Source organism: Armigeres subalbatus, chromosome 2, assembly GCF_024139115.2.
Source record: "Armigeres subalbatus isolate Guangzhou_Male chromosome 2, GZ_Asu_2, whole genome shotgun sequence".
In the NCBI taxonomy this organism is placed as follows: domain Eukaryota; kingdom Metazoa; phylum Arthropoda; class Insecta; order Diptera; family Culicidae; genus Armigeres; species Armigeres subalbatus.
In genome coordinates this window covers 238119613-238135201 of record NC_085140.1, presented here as the reverse complement: position 1 = coordinate 238135201, position 15589 = coordinate 238119613, and the positions used below count along the sequence as shown (strand labels likewise).

At 40.2% G+C, this 15589-nt stretch overlaps 1 protein-coding gene across 3 annotated transcripts in view; it reads right to left on the bottom strand.

The window, feature by feature from the left end:
• LOC134211973 (uncharacterized) overlaps positions 1 to 15589 on the bottom strand; it is a 106923-nt gene that overhangs the window by 15522 nt on the left and 75812 nt on the right. For all 3 annotated transcript variants that reach the window (XM_062689404.1, XM_062689405.1, XM_062689406.1), the window contains 2 exons: positions 9816 to 9951; positions 512 to 768 (listed from right to left, as the gene is read on the bottom strand). In XM_062689404.1, coding sequence (XP_062545388.1) covers positions 512 to 768; positions 9816 to 9951 — 393 coding nt within the window. The remainder of the gene's footprint in view (positions 1 to 511; positions 769 to 9815; positions 9952 to 15589) is intronic.

Below are 15589 nucleotides of genomic sequence, written 5' to 3'. Positions count from 1 at the left end.
ATATGAGAGGTATGCTGTTAAACGTGACACAATGAAAACAATGTATGATAATAAGCTACAAACAATAATAACTTATGCACTCACCTTGTTAGTGTAATTTGTAAAACGTTAGTTAAAACATCCAATTGTTCTTTGAAAATATAATTTTATTCCATGCAATTACTGACCTAAACTATTCACTATCCTACGCTCTATCAATGTGATAAAAAGGAAAGTTCTTAGCATAACACATACAAATGGTAAAGTTTATACAATGTGATGTCCCTAAACTCTTCAGATGCTAAACCCTGAGGGCCCTATTCATGCGCGAAAAACTCTGAATGTCCTTTAGGGAGTTTTGATGAAACAAATTTCGAGTGTATCTCATGCATACTGATATCGGCAAACCAACTTTTTTTTTGTTTGTTGAAGAGGTGTGTGTTGCTTGTGATAAAAGAAGAGTGCGCTTCCAAACACCGCGTGGCGAGAGTTGCAGTTTGTGAATTGTAGAAGTGCTAGTGACAATCGTTACCTTCGAGCCGCTTCAGCAGTTTGTCGGAGTCATCCTCTCGTTTGTCCGTCTCCTGCGACTGCACCGTCGATGCTGCTATCGGCGACGAATCCGGCGAGATGGCAAACTTGACCGAGGCGGGACTCTTGGTGACGGACTTCGGGGGGGAATGCTCTTGGAAGATTTGCGAGTTGGCAAACACGGCCATCACCTCCGGCGCCAGCATGGGCACGTTGGTTTGAATGTCCCGGCGGAGATCATCCTCGTGGACTTTCGAGCTGCAGAGAAACCGAAACAGAAAGAAGCAGGAAGAAAATTAATTCACAACAGCTGAGCGAATCACGAAATAATGAGATTTAGTTAAATAAATAGACAAAACGAGTGCTACTTTTTTCGGGCTGTCGCAACATATTCTGAATCGAAAGTCGGGAAACCCCTTTCCATTTTGAGTGCATGAGTGCAGCAGTTGCAAACTATATGTCGTACAATTCATAAGACCAGGAGATTTTTTCAAAAAATCACCATTCATTTTAAGTATGTATTCAAAAACGATTTAAGGCTCCCCCAGACCTAAGCGATTTCATCGCCGCGACGGCGACAACTAGTCACTGCGATTCTATCGTTGGGTCGCTGCAGGCAATGTGTTATTTACGCTTCCATATTACCGACGACAGAAACGCTGTCGCCAAGCGATAGAATCGCGTCGCGACTGTCGCATCGCGTGTGTTTGGGGGAACCTTTATGTGTTCTTTCGGCAATTACGTAACGCTAAATTTGAAGATTTTGGACCCCCACCCTCCCCTTCGTAACACTTTCTGTATGGAAGATTCATTTTTCTTGAATGGATCGTAACGCTCAGCCAGCTGGCCGCTCCCTTTCCCTACAGTGTTACGTATTTTGTGAAAGGCCCCTATATACATGATTGATATCCCGACTAGAAGAGCATAACAGAAACTGAACACAATTTTAACATATTGTGATATTTATAACTTATTTTGATACAATTTTGTTCTCAGTAGCCATTACCTTTCAAATGTTGTAACAGGATTTTATCACAATATGATTGAAAAAATGCTTAACTTCGAATTGCCCAACAGTAGGCAATTAAAATAGATGTAGCTATAGCTTATAGACTTATAAGTCTCCCAGCCATAGATATCACAATAACGCTGAAATAATTTGAAAATGTTGTTAGTTTTATGTTCTCTAAAAATATTCTTGCTCAGACAAAAACAAAAATTCTGATTGTTGACCACAATCTGAAGACCTATCACGATCTGTAAAAATTTCAAACTGCACAACAATATATTTTGTATCTGATCCTGCTATAAATTTCTAACAAAATATGTTATTTTTATGATAAAATTGTAACAAAATTTGATAGTTTTTCGTTTCCAGTAGTGTAGTTTTTGATAGAAATTTAGATATTTTAACAACATCCTGCACCATGTTTCTAACATATTTTGTTATAAAAATGTAGTATAACATAATAACATATGGTGATATAATTTTGATATGATCTTCTAGTCGGGATGTGATTAGAATAAAACATCAAGAACTATTCTATCTTCTGTATCTTATTTTACCGGTCTTTAGTATCGACAAGCAGTGTTTATAATACAATTTCTCATATTCAATAAAATAAAAAAGGATTGAGAAACCATGCACTGCTCGAGGCAATGAGATGAAAAGAACGCCACCTTGCACCCTTGATTCGGTGGAAAATTTTTGTATAAAAATTATGTGTTGCGATGTGTGAAGTCGAGAAAAATGCGGCGTCTTCGCCGTCGTTATCTCACTTTTGCACGGTTCTATGCATTTTCCTTAAACTGCCAGACTGCATAATTGTAAAGCTATGCACACTGAAAAAAAGTTATGCAAAATTACAAAGTTGGTTTGTAACGAGATTTATGAGAATGTATCGAGTGTTACTTTGTGAAATGAGTATAGATTGTACACACGATGAATCAGCTTCGTGATTTTTTCGTTCTAATCATATTTTCTTAACATTTTACTCTGGCTCTTGTTATGTTCCAGGGGTATTCAATAGACAAAGAAAAGTTTTACAAAGGAACAAAATTCTGTCAGTTCATCATGAGACAGAAGACAAACAAAACGCCTTTACTATATCAGGCAAACATGTTTCGTACCAATCACCCGTAAAATATTGTAAATTTATTTGAAGAATTGTATTCCTCTGTATCGAATGCAAATACAGTCCTAATCGTTTCTTATTGGTATGTTTTTCATCAAAAATCATAAAATAAAATCATTTCACATATTTCAGTCAATCCATTGTTTTTCACATGGGCGTTTTTCATCCAAAATTGTGGATCTTTGAATTTTCTAAGCGATTTCGCATCCGATCGGGTTTTGTTCAGCACGCAGAACGATCGCGCGTTCATCGAAATACATATTTTGTTCAGCTCGTGGAACAAACATTTCGTTGTAGTTGGCGTCCAGAGCGCGTTGTTTGTTCGTGTTTTAGTACGCAGATCGAAGGCGCGAGCTCAGTAGTCCAGAGACAACCGCTTCTGCCTTGTAAACAGGAAGTCGTGGGTTCTACAATTACTACTCGGTCTCTTTTAGCAACAATTACTACACACTAACATTCCCATCCTTTCCCAACTAACTGTAGGAACTTGGCAGGCGCCGTTATTGATTTACATTTGTAAGCTGCTTGTTAGCTGCTGGGTTTTCAAGTAGCCTTGCGAGTAAAGGCGTAGGATTACCAATCCGGATATGGCGAGTTAGATTCTCGGTCCGGTCTAGGATGTTTCGGGTTGGAAACATTCTCGACTCCCTGGGCATAGTGTATGCATTGTATTGCCACACAAGATACATACTCATGCAATGGCGAGCATAGAAAAGCTTTCAATTAATAACTGAGGAAATGCTAATAGAATACTAAATTGAAAAGCCGGCCAAGTTCCAGTAGGAATGTAGAGCCATAGAAGAAAAATATGTAAGCTGCTGAAATGTTTACTACGAGGATAGGCGAATCGGAACATCTAGGAACATCATTCACTTAGGTTGTAGCGCAATTTACACCAGTTTTGTTCAATCATAAGCTAGGGCTTGGCGATCCCTCCCCTCGGAAAATGCAAGTTATAGGGCCCGTCTAGGATGTGATGGGATTGGGCAGTAGGCTCTGCTTAATCCCTACTAAAAGCAACATATGTCCGCAAGCATGTGTTTCTGGCAGCTATGTACAGATGAGACTGACTTGCGATTCATGGTTGTATAGTAGGGATCCATGTGCAACCGAAATTCACCGGGAAAAGGTTGTGCAGGTGGCCGACTCTAGATAACAGTGAAAATCAGTGCCTCCGCTTAGAAAGGTGACTGATCTTCGCCTAGATGAAGACCGATCTTAGAAAGTGGTCCTGAGTCCCAAAAAAGATCAAGAGGAGGGAACAGTAAGCCGTAAGAGATGGACAGGTGGAGTGGACCAGACTGCGGCAAAGAAGGATAGAGCCCGTATTGGATTAATAGGGCTTTTTTAACCGAGGTACCACCCCGTTAGAATCGCAGGGATCAATTTTGGGTCCATTACTGTGGAACATGTGATGGCGTGCTGAGGTTGAAGCTCCCGCCAGGATTCAAGTTAGTGGGATTCGCCGATGATGTTACCATGATCGTGTACGGAGAGTCCATCGAGAAGGTCGATGGTCGACTGCAACCTATTCGATCAGTCTGGTAGTAAGAAGCTACAGTTGGCGGGTGATTAGCAGACCTCATGGAGAGCTAAATGTTGGCTTGACCCAGTTCTTAACAAGCCACGGATGCTTCAGGTGGTACCTGCATAGATTCGGGCATGTGGCTTCCCCCGCCTGTCCGCAATACCCAGACGTGACAGAAACGGCTGAGCATATCCTGTTCACATGTCTCCGGTTCGAAACGGAAAGGAGTGCGATGTTGGAGGCATGCGGAATGGACACCGATAACATCGTCAGAAGAATGTACCAGAACCCAGAACAGTGGAGAGCGGTCGCAAGAGTGATGTCTAAAATATCCGACATCCTACAACGAAGTTGGCACACGGAGCCGCAGCAGGCCGTCATTGCGGATATCAGACCATGAGTACTCCGCCGCGGAAAATATATCTCGATTATGTATGGGAAAGTCAGTGCCAGCTACCAACGACGTCAGCTTGCGGCGATCGCGTAGCCGCAAAGTGAGGCAAAACGGCAGGATTCAGGAGAGCTCCCGCTTTCGAAGAACTTCTCGTCAGAGTAGGTTAGATCCGCCGTCGGGAACTATACGAGGAGTCCTTCGTCGGCGAATACCAGACAGGTTTTCGTGAGAGCCGATCAACGACGGATCAAATGTTTGGCCTACGGATGATCCTTGATAAATTCCGGGAGTACAACTTGCAGACTCACAATCTGTTCATTGATTTCAAAGCAGCGTACGATTCAGTGAAAAGAAATGAGCTGTGGCAGATAATGTCCGAACATGGTTTTCAGGCGAAACTGATTAGACTGATACGTGCAACGCTGGATGGCTCGAAATAAAGTATCCGGATTGCAGACGAAGTGTCAACCTCGTGTGTGACCATAAACGGATTGAAGCAGGGTGCAGAAGAACGGCACTATCATCACACGGTCACATATGCTCCTGGGCTTTGCGGACGACATAGACCTCATTGGAATTGATCGCAGAGCAGTAGTGGAGGCTTTTGTCCCACTGAAGATGGAGACGGCGAGGATAGGCTTAACCATTAACTCTACCAAGACAAAGTATGTACATGGTGGCAGGTAGAGATAGAGGAAGACCTAGTGGTGTTGGTGCTAAGGTAGTGCTTGATGGAGATGTGTCTGAAGTTGTTGAAGAATTTGTTTACCTTGGAACGCTTGTGACATGTGACAATGACGTTTCTCGTGAAGTGAAAAGACGTATTGCTGCTGCGAATAGGGCCTTTTACGGATTACGTAACCAGCTTAGGTCCCGCAACATGCAGATAGAAACGAAATTTGCTCTATATAAAACTCTAATTCTACCATTGACTCTTTATGGACATGAAGCATGGACATTAAAAGAGGCGGACCGGTAAGCTTTCGGGGTTTTCGAGCGAAAAGTGCTGCGCTCAATACTCGGAGGCAAACTAGAAAATGGTGTGTGGCGCAGACGCATGAATCATAAGCGGTATCAAGTATACAAAGAAGAAAATATTATGAATCGTATAATCGTACGGCAGACTTCAGTAGGCTGGTCACTAAGTGCGAATGTCGCAAGAAAGAATAGCGCAAACAATATTCAACAGAGAACCAGATAAGAGCCGGCGACTTCGTGGAAGGCCACGAACATGCTTGCTGCACGCAGTGGAATCGAACATGGGGATCCTGAACGTTCGCGGAAACTGGAGGAACACAGCTCAAGACCAACGATTATGGTGATCTACAATACGCCAGGCATAGGTGTATCGACGCTGTAGCCAACCAGGTATCCAGGTAGGTAAACTTTTCTGAAATTATCATTTTCTTTGAAACTTCCCAAATCAAATTAAGTTCATACATCGAGCTTCCTACAGTACTTTTTTGACGATTGAAAGCTTGAAAGCTTCTTGAAAGTACAATTCCGCGCCTCTTCCGAGAGAACCTTCCGAGCTTCTTGAAAAAAGGCTTCCGAGTCTGTTTAAAGGTGGTTTTCAAACCACTTAAAAGGAGGTTTCTGAGTATCCTGAAAGGACACCTCTGAGCTGCTTGAAAGTATGCTTCCAAGCCTCTTGAAAAAATAAATTTCGAGCCTCTCAAAAAAAGACTTCCAAACCCCTTCAAGGGAGGATTTCGAACGTCTTGAAAAAGGGCTTCCGAGCCTCTTAGAAGAAGCCTTCCTAGGCTTTTGGAAGAGGGCTTTCGAGCTAGTTAAAATGAGGCTTCTGAGTATCTTGAAAGGACGCTTCTGAGGCTTTCGAGAGTACGGTCCCAAGCCTCTTGAAAGAAGAATTCCGGGCCTCTTTTAGGGAGGGCTTCCGAGCTTCTTGAAAGGAGCCTTCTGAGCCTTTTGAAAAGAGTTTTCCGAGGCTTTTAAAAGGAGAAAAAAGAAAAAAAAACCTAAAAGTAGACTTCTGGGCCTCTAGAAAGGAGGCTTCCAAGCCTCTTGAAAGTAGGCTTCTGAGCCTTCTAAAATGAAGCTTTCGAGCCTGTTGAAAAACGCCTTCCGAGCCCCTTGAAAAGATCCTTCCGAGGCTTCTAAAAAGCAGAAAATAGGAAACATTATAGAAAAAAGCTTAAAAGAAGGCTCCCGAACCTCTTGAAAGGAGTCCTCCGAGCTGCTAGGATTTCGAGAAGCGTAGAAGGATGCTTCCAATTCTCTTGCATCGAAGCAACTGAGCTTCTCGAGATAACATCTTCAAATCTCTCAAATGGAGGCTACCGAATTTGTAGACTCTAGATTTTAGTTGAAAATCATATTCCTAACATTTTATTCAACATTCTGTTCTAATCAGGTAGATTGCATAGAAGATTTTTTAAATAATGTTTTTTTCCTTTTGATCTTCTGTCCCACAGCCCTTCATCCATTGTACTGGTGTGGAGGGCAGGATTTAATAGGCCTACAAGACAATTATTACAAGATTAAAATTGTAATTCATACGCCATTACGCATTTTTGTCCGAGGTACCCTCTGGGCCCGGCGAAGGTACCCCCAGGGGTACATGTATCCCAGGTTGAGAACCGCTGTTCTATATGATCATCAGTGATTTCAAATATGTTGAATATACAAAAAAAAAATGAACATATACATTAGACTGGCCCAGCTTCGTATATGGAGAAAAAAATGTCGTCGAATTCCAAGGGGCACCCCTCCCAGGATTGTGTCTTTGGATGCGAAAATCAATCTCTCCTTTTGGATTTATTGATCGAATCATATCAGCCGAAAACTATATAAATATAAAAATAATATATATCATTTAATCATCATACAATGTTCTGTGAAATTGTTCTTTAGCATACCAACTGCCGTTTTTGCAATTCTGAGCTTAATCGAGCAATCAGAACCAATTTCCAGATCGAATGAGTGACGGAGGTGTATTTTCTCATATATTTTGACTGAAATCCCCATACAAACTTCAAATCAAATGCGTCAGCAACAAGCGATTGAGCTGAAATTTTGAGAGATTGATTTTCTCACCCAAAGACACAATCGTGGGGGGTGCCCCGTGGAATTCGACAACTTTTTGTTTCCTGGGCCAGTCTAAAACACGGAAGAAATAAACTACCCAAAAGTGAGTTCAATTCACCCAACCTTGAACATCCGTACGGGAAGCCAAAATTGAGTAAATGGGGTCGAAGTAGTTTGCCTTTACTCCCATGTTAAAAAAGTACCCAACGGAAAATTTATTTACCCAACTGGAGGTTTAATTTACTCATTTTTGAGTTCGGGCAATGAACCCAACGTTGGCTTCCCGTATTGAACTGGCGTCGTTGAATTGTTTCGCTCTTTTGTTTTTAACAACAAAAGAAAGAGTGGATGAAAGAGAAGAGAAAAAATAACTTAAAAGTAAGTTAAAAAAACTCAACGTTGGGTACTTTTTTTCTTCCGTGTATACATAGGAGTACCGTAGATTAGAAAGTGGTCGTTTTGGTTTTCCGTTTCTTGAGTAGGTGCACAGATAAAAATATGTTGTGATTTTAAATGTATTTTCATGCACATATTTGGAGCATGGAAGTAAACGGAAAGCTTGATCAATATGACTGCTATTTTAAATTAAAAATAATATTTTGCTTTTAAAATTCAATCAAATTTGATTGAATATCGAATGTTTATTCGTTTGTTAGGATCAGCTGCTATTTTACACGTCATTGAATTTTCAAAACTATTTGCTGTGTGATCTTCATGTGGCGTTGTAGATAATCGCGGAGGGGAAGAAAGTGCTTCAGACTATCATTCCACGGAATACTGCAAAGTGTATGCGTGGTTGGCCGTTGTCATTCGATCCTGTCCGAAGGCCGTACATTTCTTCCCTCCCTACCCAAAAGTTCATGTCGCCGATGATGATTTTGACATCCCGCAATGGCCATCCATTATATGTCTGCTCTGGCTGTGCATAGAACACTTCTTTCTCACTGCTATCAAAGAAATGTCTTAAGCCTTTCCTAGAGAGAAACCAGGAAAAAAATCCGTTCGTTTTAAATCTCGTTTAACTTTTGAATAGTGCAATCAACAGAAAAACATGAAAGCTTTTGATTACAGTACTCAAATTAATTCATGAAAAAAAAGTTACTTAGGTCCTTTTGAAAAGTTAAGCGAGAAATATGGTTCTGCCAATTCGCGCGAAGCGTCAATGAAATATTACCCATTTTTTCGCTCAAGTTTTCGTGCAGCAGATCCAATTGATCTTAAATCGTATCGGATATCCCACAATCCCATGGCTAAGGATATCCTATACCAAATGTGTACATGAATTAATATGAATTAATTAATTTTTATTTTCCTATAACGAACAAAATATCACAAGTCAGTCAAAAAAGAACTTGGTGCGGTTTCGCAGAACCCCGACCATATGATATACTAACAAACAGACCCAACGAACCTCATCTTGCCTAAAATTGATTGATTGTCTGATTTGTATTGCATTTAGCTATTTTTTAGAAGAGGGTTAATAAATCGATTCTCCAAAAGGGGTGACTCAAACCACCGTAGAAACTTTTCTCGTCTTTTAAAACCTCCGTATATAGTTATCGAGTTTTGCAGAAGTTTGTATTTCATTTGTATGGGAGCCCCACCCTACCAGGGTCCATATTTTCGTATAACAATTCAAGTTGATCAAGCGTTTATGCGGGTCAGAGGAACCTCTCGACCCTACTTTGACTTTAGCCTGGCAATAAATCGTTTCTTTGTTACAGATTGTTACAATTTGCATAACATTTTCTCACAGTGCAATGCTTTAGCTTGCCATCCTTTCGTTTCCCAGTTACCAGCAAAACAGCCTTTTCTTTTCGACTACTAACAGAAACAGTCAGTTGAATATCCTGGAAAATTTCCTATTCCACTAACGATGCCATGTGTAGCCTTCAGTCCCATTCTGGACAGATTTTCGCTCAGTAGTTTTTTTTTTTGCATTTGAATTGTCAATTGTTTCACTTTGAGCTTGGAATGATTAGTTGAAAATAACCGACTATTAATCCCCAGTCTTTTAGCGATTCTATGTGCGTAAGGATCTGTTCGAAAAAAAGATTCATCCAACTTGCGCTAAGTATTGATACATCCGGTGATAACATTGATCATTATCAATAATGCTAAGCTGAGATGTTTGGTTCTATGGTTCATCTTTATGTTCTGATTTGATTTAAAGTAGGATGATATTTTTTTATAAACTCACCTCAAGCTGTGATGTCCTATGCTGGAAGGCTGTCGGCAAATCGGATTGTTGTTTTGTACCGATTCCTCCGAGTTGTAGAACCCATTGCCGGTTTTCTTTTCGGTGGCATACTCATCGTCCTCAGGATCATAGTTAGCTGCAAGTACAATCAAAATTCAATCCCATTATCCATCTGAATTCACAAGCGGAGCCACGTGCTGCCATATTCTCCTACAAGCCCACTCACTGAATTAGCATACCTACATAGGAACTAAAAACCGAAATGCAACGAATGACGACCCCGTATCAAACGATAATTGGACACAAATCACCGCACACCACGGAAATTCATCAAACCCTCATCTCGTATGCACACCAAAGGTAGGTATCGTTGCCAACGAGCCTGGCCGGGGCCGTCAAGGCAGGATCAAGCAAAAATCGTTTGAAATTACCCGAGGCCGGAGCACATCGAGCGTGCTCGTTTGCGTTTGTTTATGTCTCTGCTGTAGCAAAACAAAAAGCGCTCCTCCACGTGACGTTTCTCCGGAACCCCAGCCACGCCTTGCGGCCACATCCAAGATGAATACACAGCTAGGTGTTTCAATGTGCTCAATTTATGGACGAGAAGAAGGCGGGGGTGAAAAATTCATTTTCGGTGCAAAACATAAACAAACCGGCTGGCTCTCTCATACTAAAATCCAAGATGGCTGAATCGTGAATTTGGCAGATTGGAACATCTAGTGGTGTATTCATCTTGGCCACATCTATTTTGGAGACCCGCCTGGCATGCACAGCAGAGCACGGAGAGGGCAGGCAAAATTAATTATCGGTCCAATTACGGGGTGATTGAAATTGTGAACAGTAGTCCTAGCCCAGTTGGAGCTTCATTCGAACACTAGCACAATATAATGCGAAGGCTTAGAGTATGATGAAAGCAGTTTATGTTCGAAAAGCATTGGGACTGTGGTCTATTTTTTTAGAATCTTCAACAGTTTGTGGAGTTAGACAACGCCATTGACTACTTGAGCATTTGCGAAACTAGCTTTAAACTAGGTTAATATAATTCTAGGATTGAAACCGAGTTTTCCTAGGATTTGATAAATAAATAAACAACTTTCTTAATTGCCATTGCTGAAAAACTTCGACCATAAAAGACTTTGTAAGATTGCTTTGAGAATAGGCCATATGTGCAAACGAGAGGATCTCTTCCGCAAATAGATAGGCTTGTTTGGCCTTTTTGCCTTTCTCGTACAACTAAGTTGTACCGAAAGGCTATCATTTCACTCCGCAAACGAACTTTTTATAGAAGCCTCTGGGACCCTTAGTATTATATACCAATCGACTCAGCTCGACGAGCTGAGCACATGTCTGTCTGTCCGTGTGTATGTATGTGTGTATGTGTGTGTGTATGTGTGTGTGTATGTGTGTGCACAAAACCTATAAAAAACATTAGACAACTTTTCGTATAGTAATCCTTAACCGATTTTCTCGCAACAAGTTTCATTCGACAGGGGACAAAGCCTTGTTGATCACTATTAAATTTTATAACGATCGGTCATTGCGTTTAAAAGTTATGAAGAAAATGGTACATCGGACCATTTAAACCCCATATAAAGTTGGTGTCTTAACTAAATGCGAGAAAGGCACCACCAACGCTAGGTGGATTAATCTGGGTTTTTGTTAAATCTTCACTTTAGCACGCTAAACAAACCTATTGTTATTACATAACAGTCAAGAAAATCCAATGTAACGTTTAGTATATTCTTGTAATAATTGAAAAAGCTAGAAAACAAAGAGAGCCTTTCTTTTGCGAACAGGACCTATTCTACGTTTACTACCCTGAAAACTGTCCAGGCCAGTATTGTTCATCTATAATTTAACATTATCGCTGATAGGGATAATTCTTTCCAACGTTATCGATTGCTCAATCATTCATTAATTTACAAAATAAGGCCAGAGTGGACTGTGCCGTAAATAAAAGATTTCTCCATTCCAAACGGTCCATATCTACACGTCACCAGCTACGCAGTCTACAAAGGATCAGCAAATACTCTACCACTTGATTGCTCCACTACGCAAGCTGTGCACTTTCCTTTCTTATTCCCATCGAAAAACTATCAAGAACTGTGTTCACTAAGTTATTGTCTAACACTCCAATTACATATCTGGCCCACTGGAGTTGTCCGATTTTCGCGGTGTGCTTCTCCCAACAGCTGATGCAATTGGTGATACATTTGCCTCCTCCGCAGCTCGCTACATTTCATTTTCGAAGACTGTGTTCAAAGTGTTCGAGGATCAGTTCAAGTATTTGGGATCACTGGTGACCGCTGGAAACGATATCAGCAGAGAATTCCAAAAAACGCAACGTTCTTACTTTGGACTCCACATTAAACTTAGATCGAGTATACTGCCGTTATACGCATATTTGTCCCATGTTTGCTGGGATTTCCTATATACATGGGACAGTTATGCGTATAACGGCAGTATAGTGGTACCAACTTAGCTCTCAAATGCTCATTAGACCGGTAGACCTCTATACAGTAAGGGAAGGTGGTCGGTTGAAGGAACCTTTTTGTTTATAGTTCATAACTTTCCTACATTTCCTAAATGTGGTGATACAGTCGACTCTCCACATCTCGATGTTCTATATCTCGATATTTCTCCCTATGTCGATGGTTTCCTCGGTCCCTTCAATATACATACATTTGGGCATTCTATATCTCGATAACCTCCGTATCTCGATATTTCTTTATCTCGATGTGTTCTGATCATGTTTTGTTCTGGATTCACTCTCCTTATGTCGATATGTTCAAATTTTTAGGCTACTAGACCATCTTTGGACAACAACAAACGCATCAACAACAGGAAACGACATTTGTTTTGTTGTCGTTTTTCATACCAATGAGTTTTTTGAATCTAGTACCCATTTTAATTTTCCTTCCATTCCTCGATCTCTCCCTATCTCGATGGTCCCTTCAATATCGAGATGTGGAGAGGCGACTTTTCATACCAATTTAAGCCTTTAGGCATAAGCTAATAGCTGGTGAAGAGTTTTGATTTATTCCATCTATTGGAAAAAAAATTATTACCATTTTGGTAAGGGTTGTTTTTATGCCATTCTGAAAAAGGTGGTCGGTTGCCAGCACCCAAAAACTCATTCAAAATTTAAAATATGAATTGAGAGTGTTATGGCTGAAAATATCGAGATTTATTTTGATAATAGCAATGAAATTTATTGCATTTAAGTACATTATACATAGGTAAGTGCATTACGTATTTACAAAGCAAATTTACTCTATTTTGTGATTCAATTTTGAATATCACCGTAGCGGTCGCATTAAATTTTCACTTTTCTAAAAGGAGACTAATTTCGGTTGTCGGCACCCAGGTGGAAACGGTGAAATATCAAGACAAATCATCAGTTTATTGCCTAATTTCAGGCTATAAGCCAAGTTGTAAGCAAAAACTTTTTTTTTTAATTTTGATAAAATGTGTATAATGTACTTATTATTTATTTATTTACTAGCAGACCCGACGAACTTCGTTTCGAATTGATTTATTCTCTGATTAGATCTCGAGTTAAGCAGAAATTTATGTTTCATTTGTATGGAAGCCCCTTTTTCCAAAGAGGGGAGGGGTCTCGAACCATTCTAAGAACCTTCCCCAGCTCCAAAAACTTCTGCATACAGATTTTCACGCCGATCGGTTCAGTAGTTTTGGAGTCTATAAGGTTCAGACAGACAGAAATTCATTTTTGACCCTTCCTTCGGAAGTGTCTATAATTTCACTTTGTATGCGTTACGCAGGTGTGTTACGAATTAATCTATCAAGAAATCTCGTGAATTATTAAATAAAATGTATGGTATTTGAAACAAATTCACTTTGATATTGAAAATATAATTACAACAAATGATATGATATGGAATTATGCCTATTTTTCTTATTTGTTTCAAAGAAACAAATGGTTTTAATTGAAGAACATATAGAAGCATGTACAGAAAAATCTTCTCAGAAAAGTAAAACCCAAATTTATCCCCCAGTGGTGTTTATGCCTTTCTCGATTCAATGTGTTGAATTCGAATTAGTATGGTAAATGCAACGTAAATTGCCTACATTTAGGTGGTTAATAGCTTTGATGCGATTATATCACGCTGCTTAAAAATAACTCAACTATGAGAGTAATGGATTGCGTCACGGCTAAATTGATTAATGATTTAATATGTGCATGTACACAGCGTATTTGATAAAAGAAAAATAGAAATATTATTCAAACCGCATGAGATATTAGCAAACAAAAACAATAGTGTCCAACTAGGAAAGTTTCTCCGTCGAATGAAACTAGTTGCACTCGAATCGGTCAAGACTTTCTATATGAAACGTGTTTAACAATAAAAAATTAAACCGTCTAAGACGAATTAAGTACTGTCCATTTAATTCCACCAGTTAATTTTCGTTATCTTTGCAGATACGTATTTCGACCACAACTGTGTGGTCGTCTTCAGTGTCTTGTACTTGACTCGATACAAGACACTGAAGACGACCACAGTTGTGGTCGAAATACGTATCTGCAAAGATAACGAAAATTAACTGGTGGAATTAAATGGACAGTACTTAATTCGTCTTAGACGGTTTAATACATTCCACTAAAAGAGCTTAATATATTTTTCTGAATAAAAAATTCCCGGGGCTACACACACACACACACACACACACACACACACACACACACAGTCAGACATGTGCTCAGTTTTTCGAGCTGAGTCGATTGGTATATAACACTATGGGTCTCCGAGCCTTCTATCAAAAATTGGCTTTTGGAGTGAAATTATAGCCTTCTGGTACAACTTTGTTGTACGAGAAAGGCAAAACGTAAAAATTTAAAGGGATTTCAAATTTTTTTTCAGTGGAAGCTAGATAGCAAATGTGAGCATGTTTTGAGACACTAATAGACCACTTGTATGCATGTATGTGTGCGTATGTGTGCAAATTCTGAAATATACTTCCATAAAAATCTCGCTCATTTTTAAGGTATTGAACAAGTTTAGTTTTACCAAATTAGGAATCCATAAGGCGAAATATATGTTATTATTGAACGCTATTGAGTTTCGCTCAGATCAATGAATGATTTAGTTAGTTCTGGATTAATTAATATCGAGGTCTCTGTAAATTACGAGTACAACATATGCAACCAGCGTTACGATTGTTACTAACCATGTCACAATAGTTATTTAATCCGACGAGCGCCTTATAGATAGGCAGCATGAAGTACAGTACGTTATCATTCGTTGAGTTGTCACTCAACCCATGACATCCGCCTTTGGGTAGGCAATTACGGTAAATCGCCGTGGGAAGCTGAGTAGTTTTATCTCGTTTTAAATACTGGAGTCTGGAAAAAAATTCCTCTTAACTAAGGAAGGGTCAAGATCTCACTGTAGGTGGATTAATCTGGGTTTTATGTATATAGATTTATTATTTAGACTAAGGCCGAAGTGGCCTGTGCGGTATATAAGAGTCTTCTCCATTCAGCTCGGTCCATGGCTACACGTCGCCAACCACGCAGTCTACGGAGGGTCCGCAAATCATCTTCCACCTGATCGATCCACCTTGCCCGCTGCGCACCTCGCCTTCTTGTGCCCGTCGGATCGTTGTCGAGAACCATTTTCACCGGGTTACTGTCCGACATTCTGGCTACGTGCCCGGCCCACCGAAGTCGTCCGATTTTCGAGGTGTGAACGATGGATGGTTCTCCCAGCAGCTCATGCAGCTCGTGGTTCATTCGCCTCCTCCACGTACCT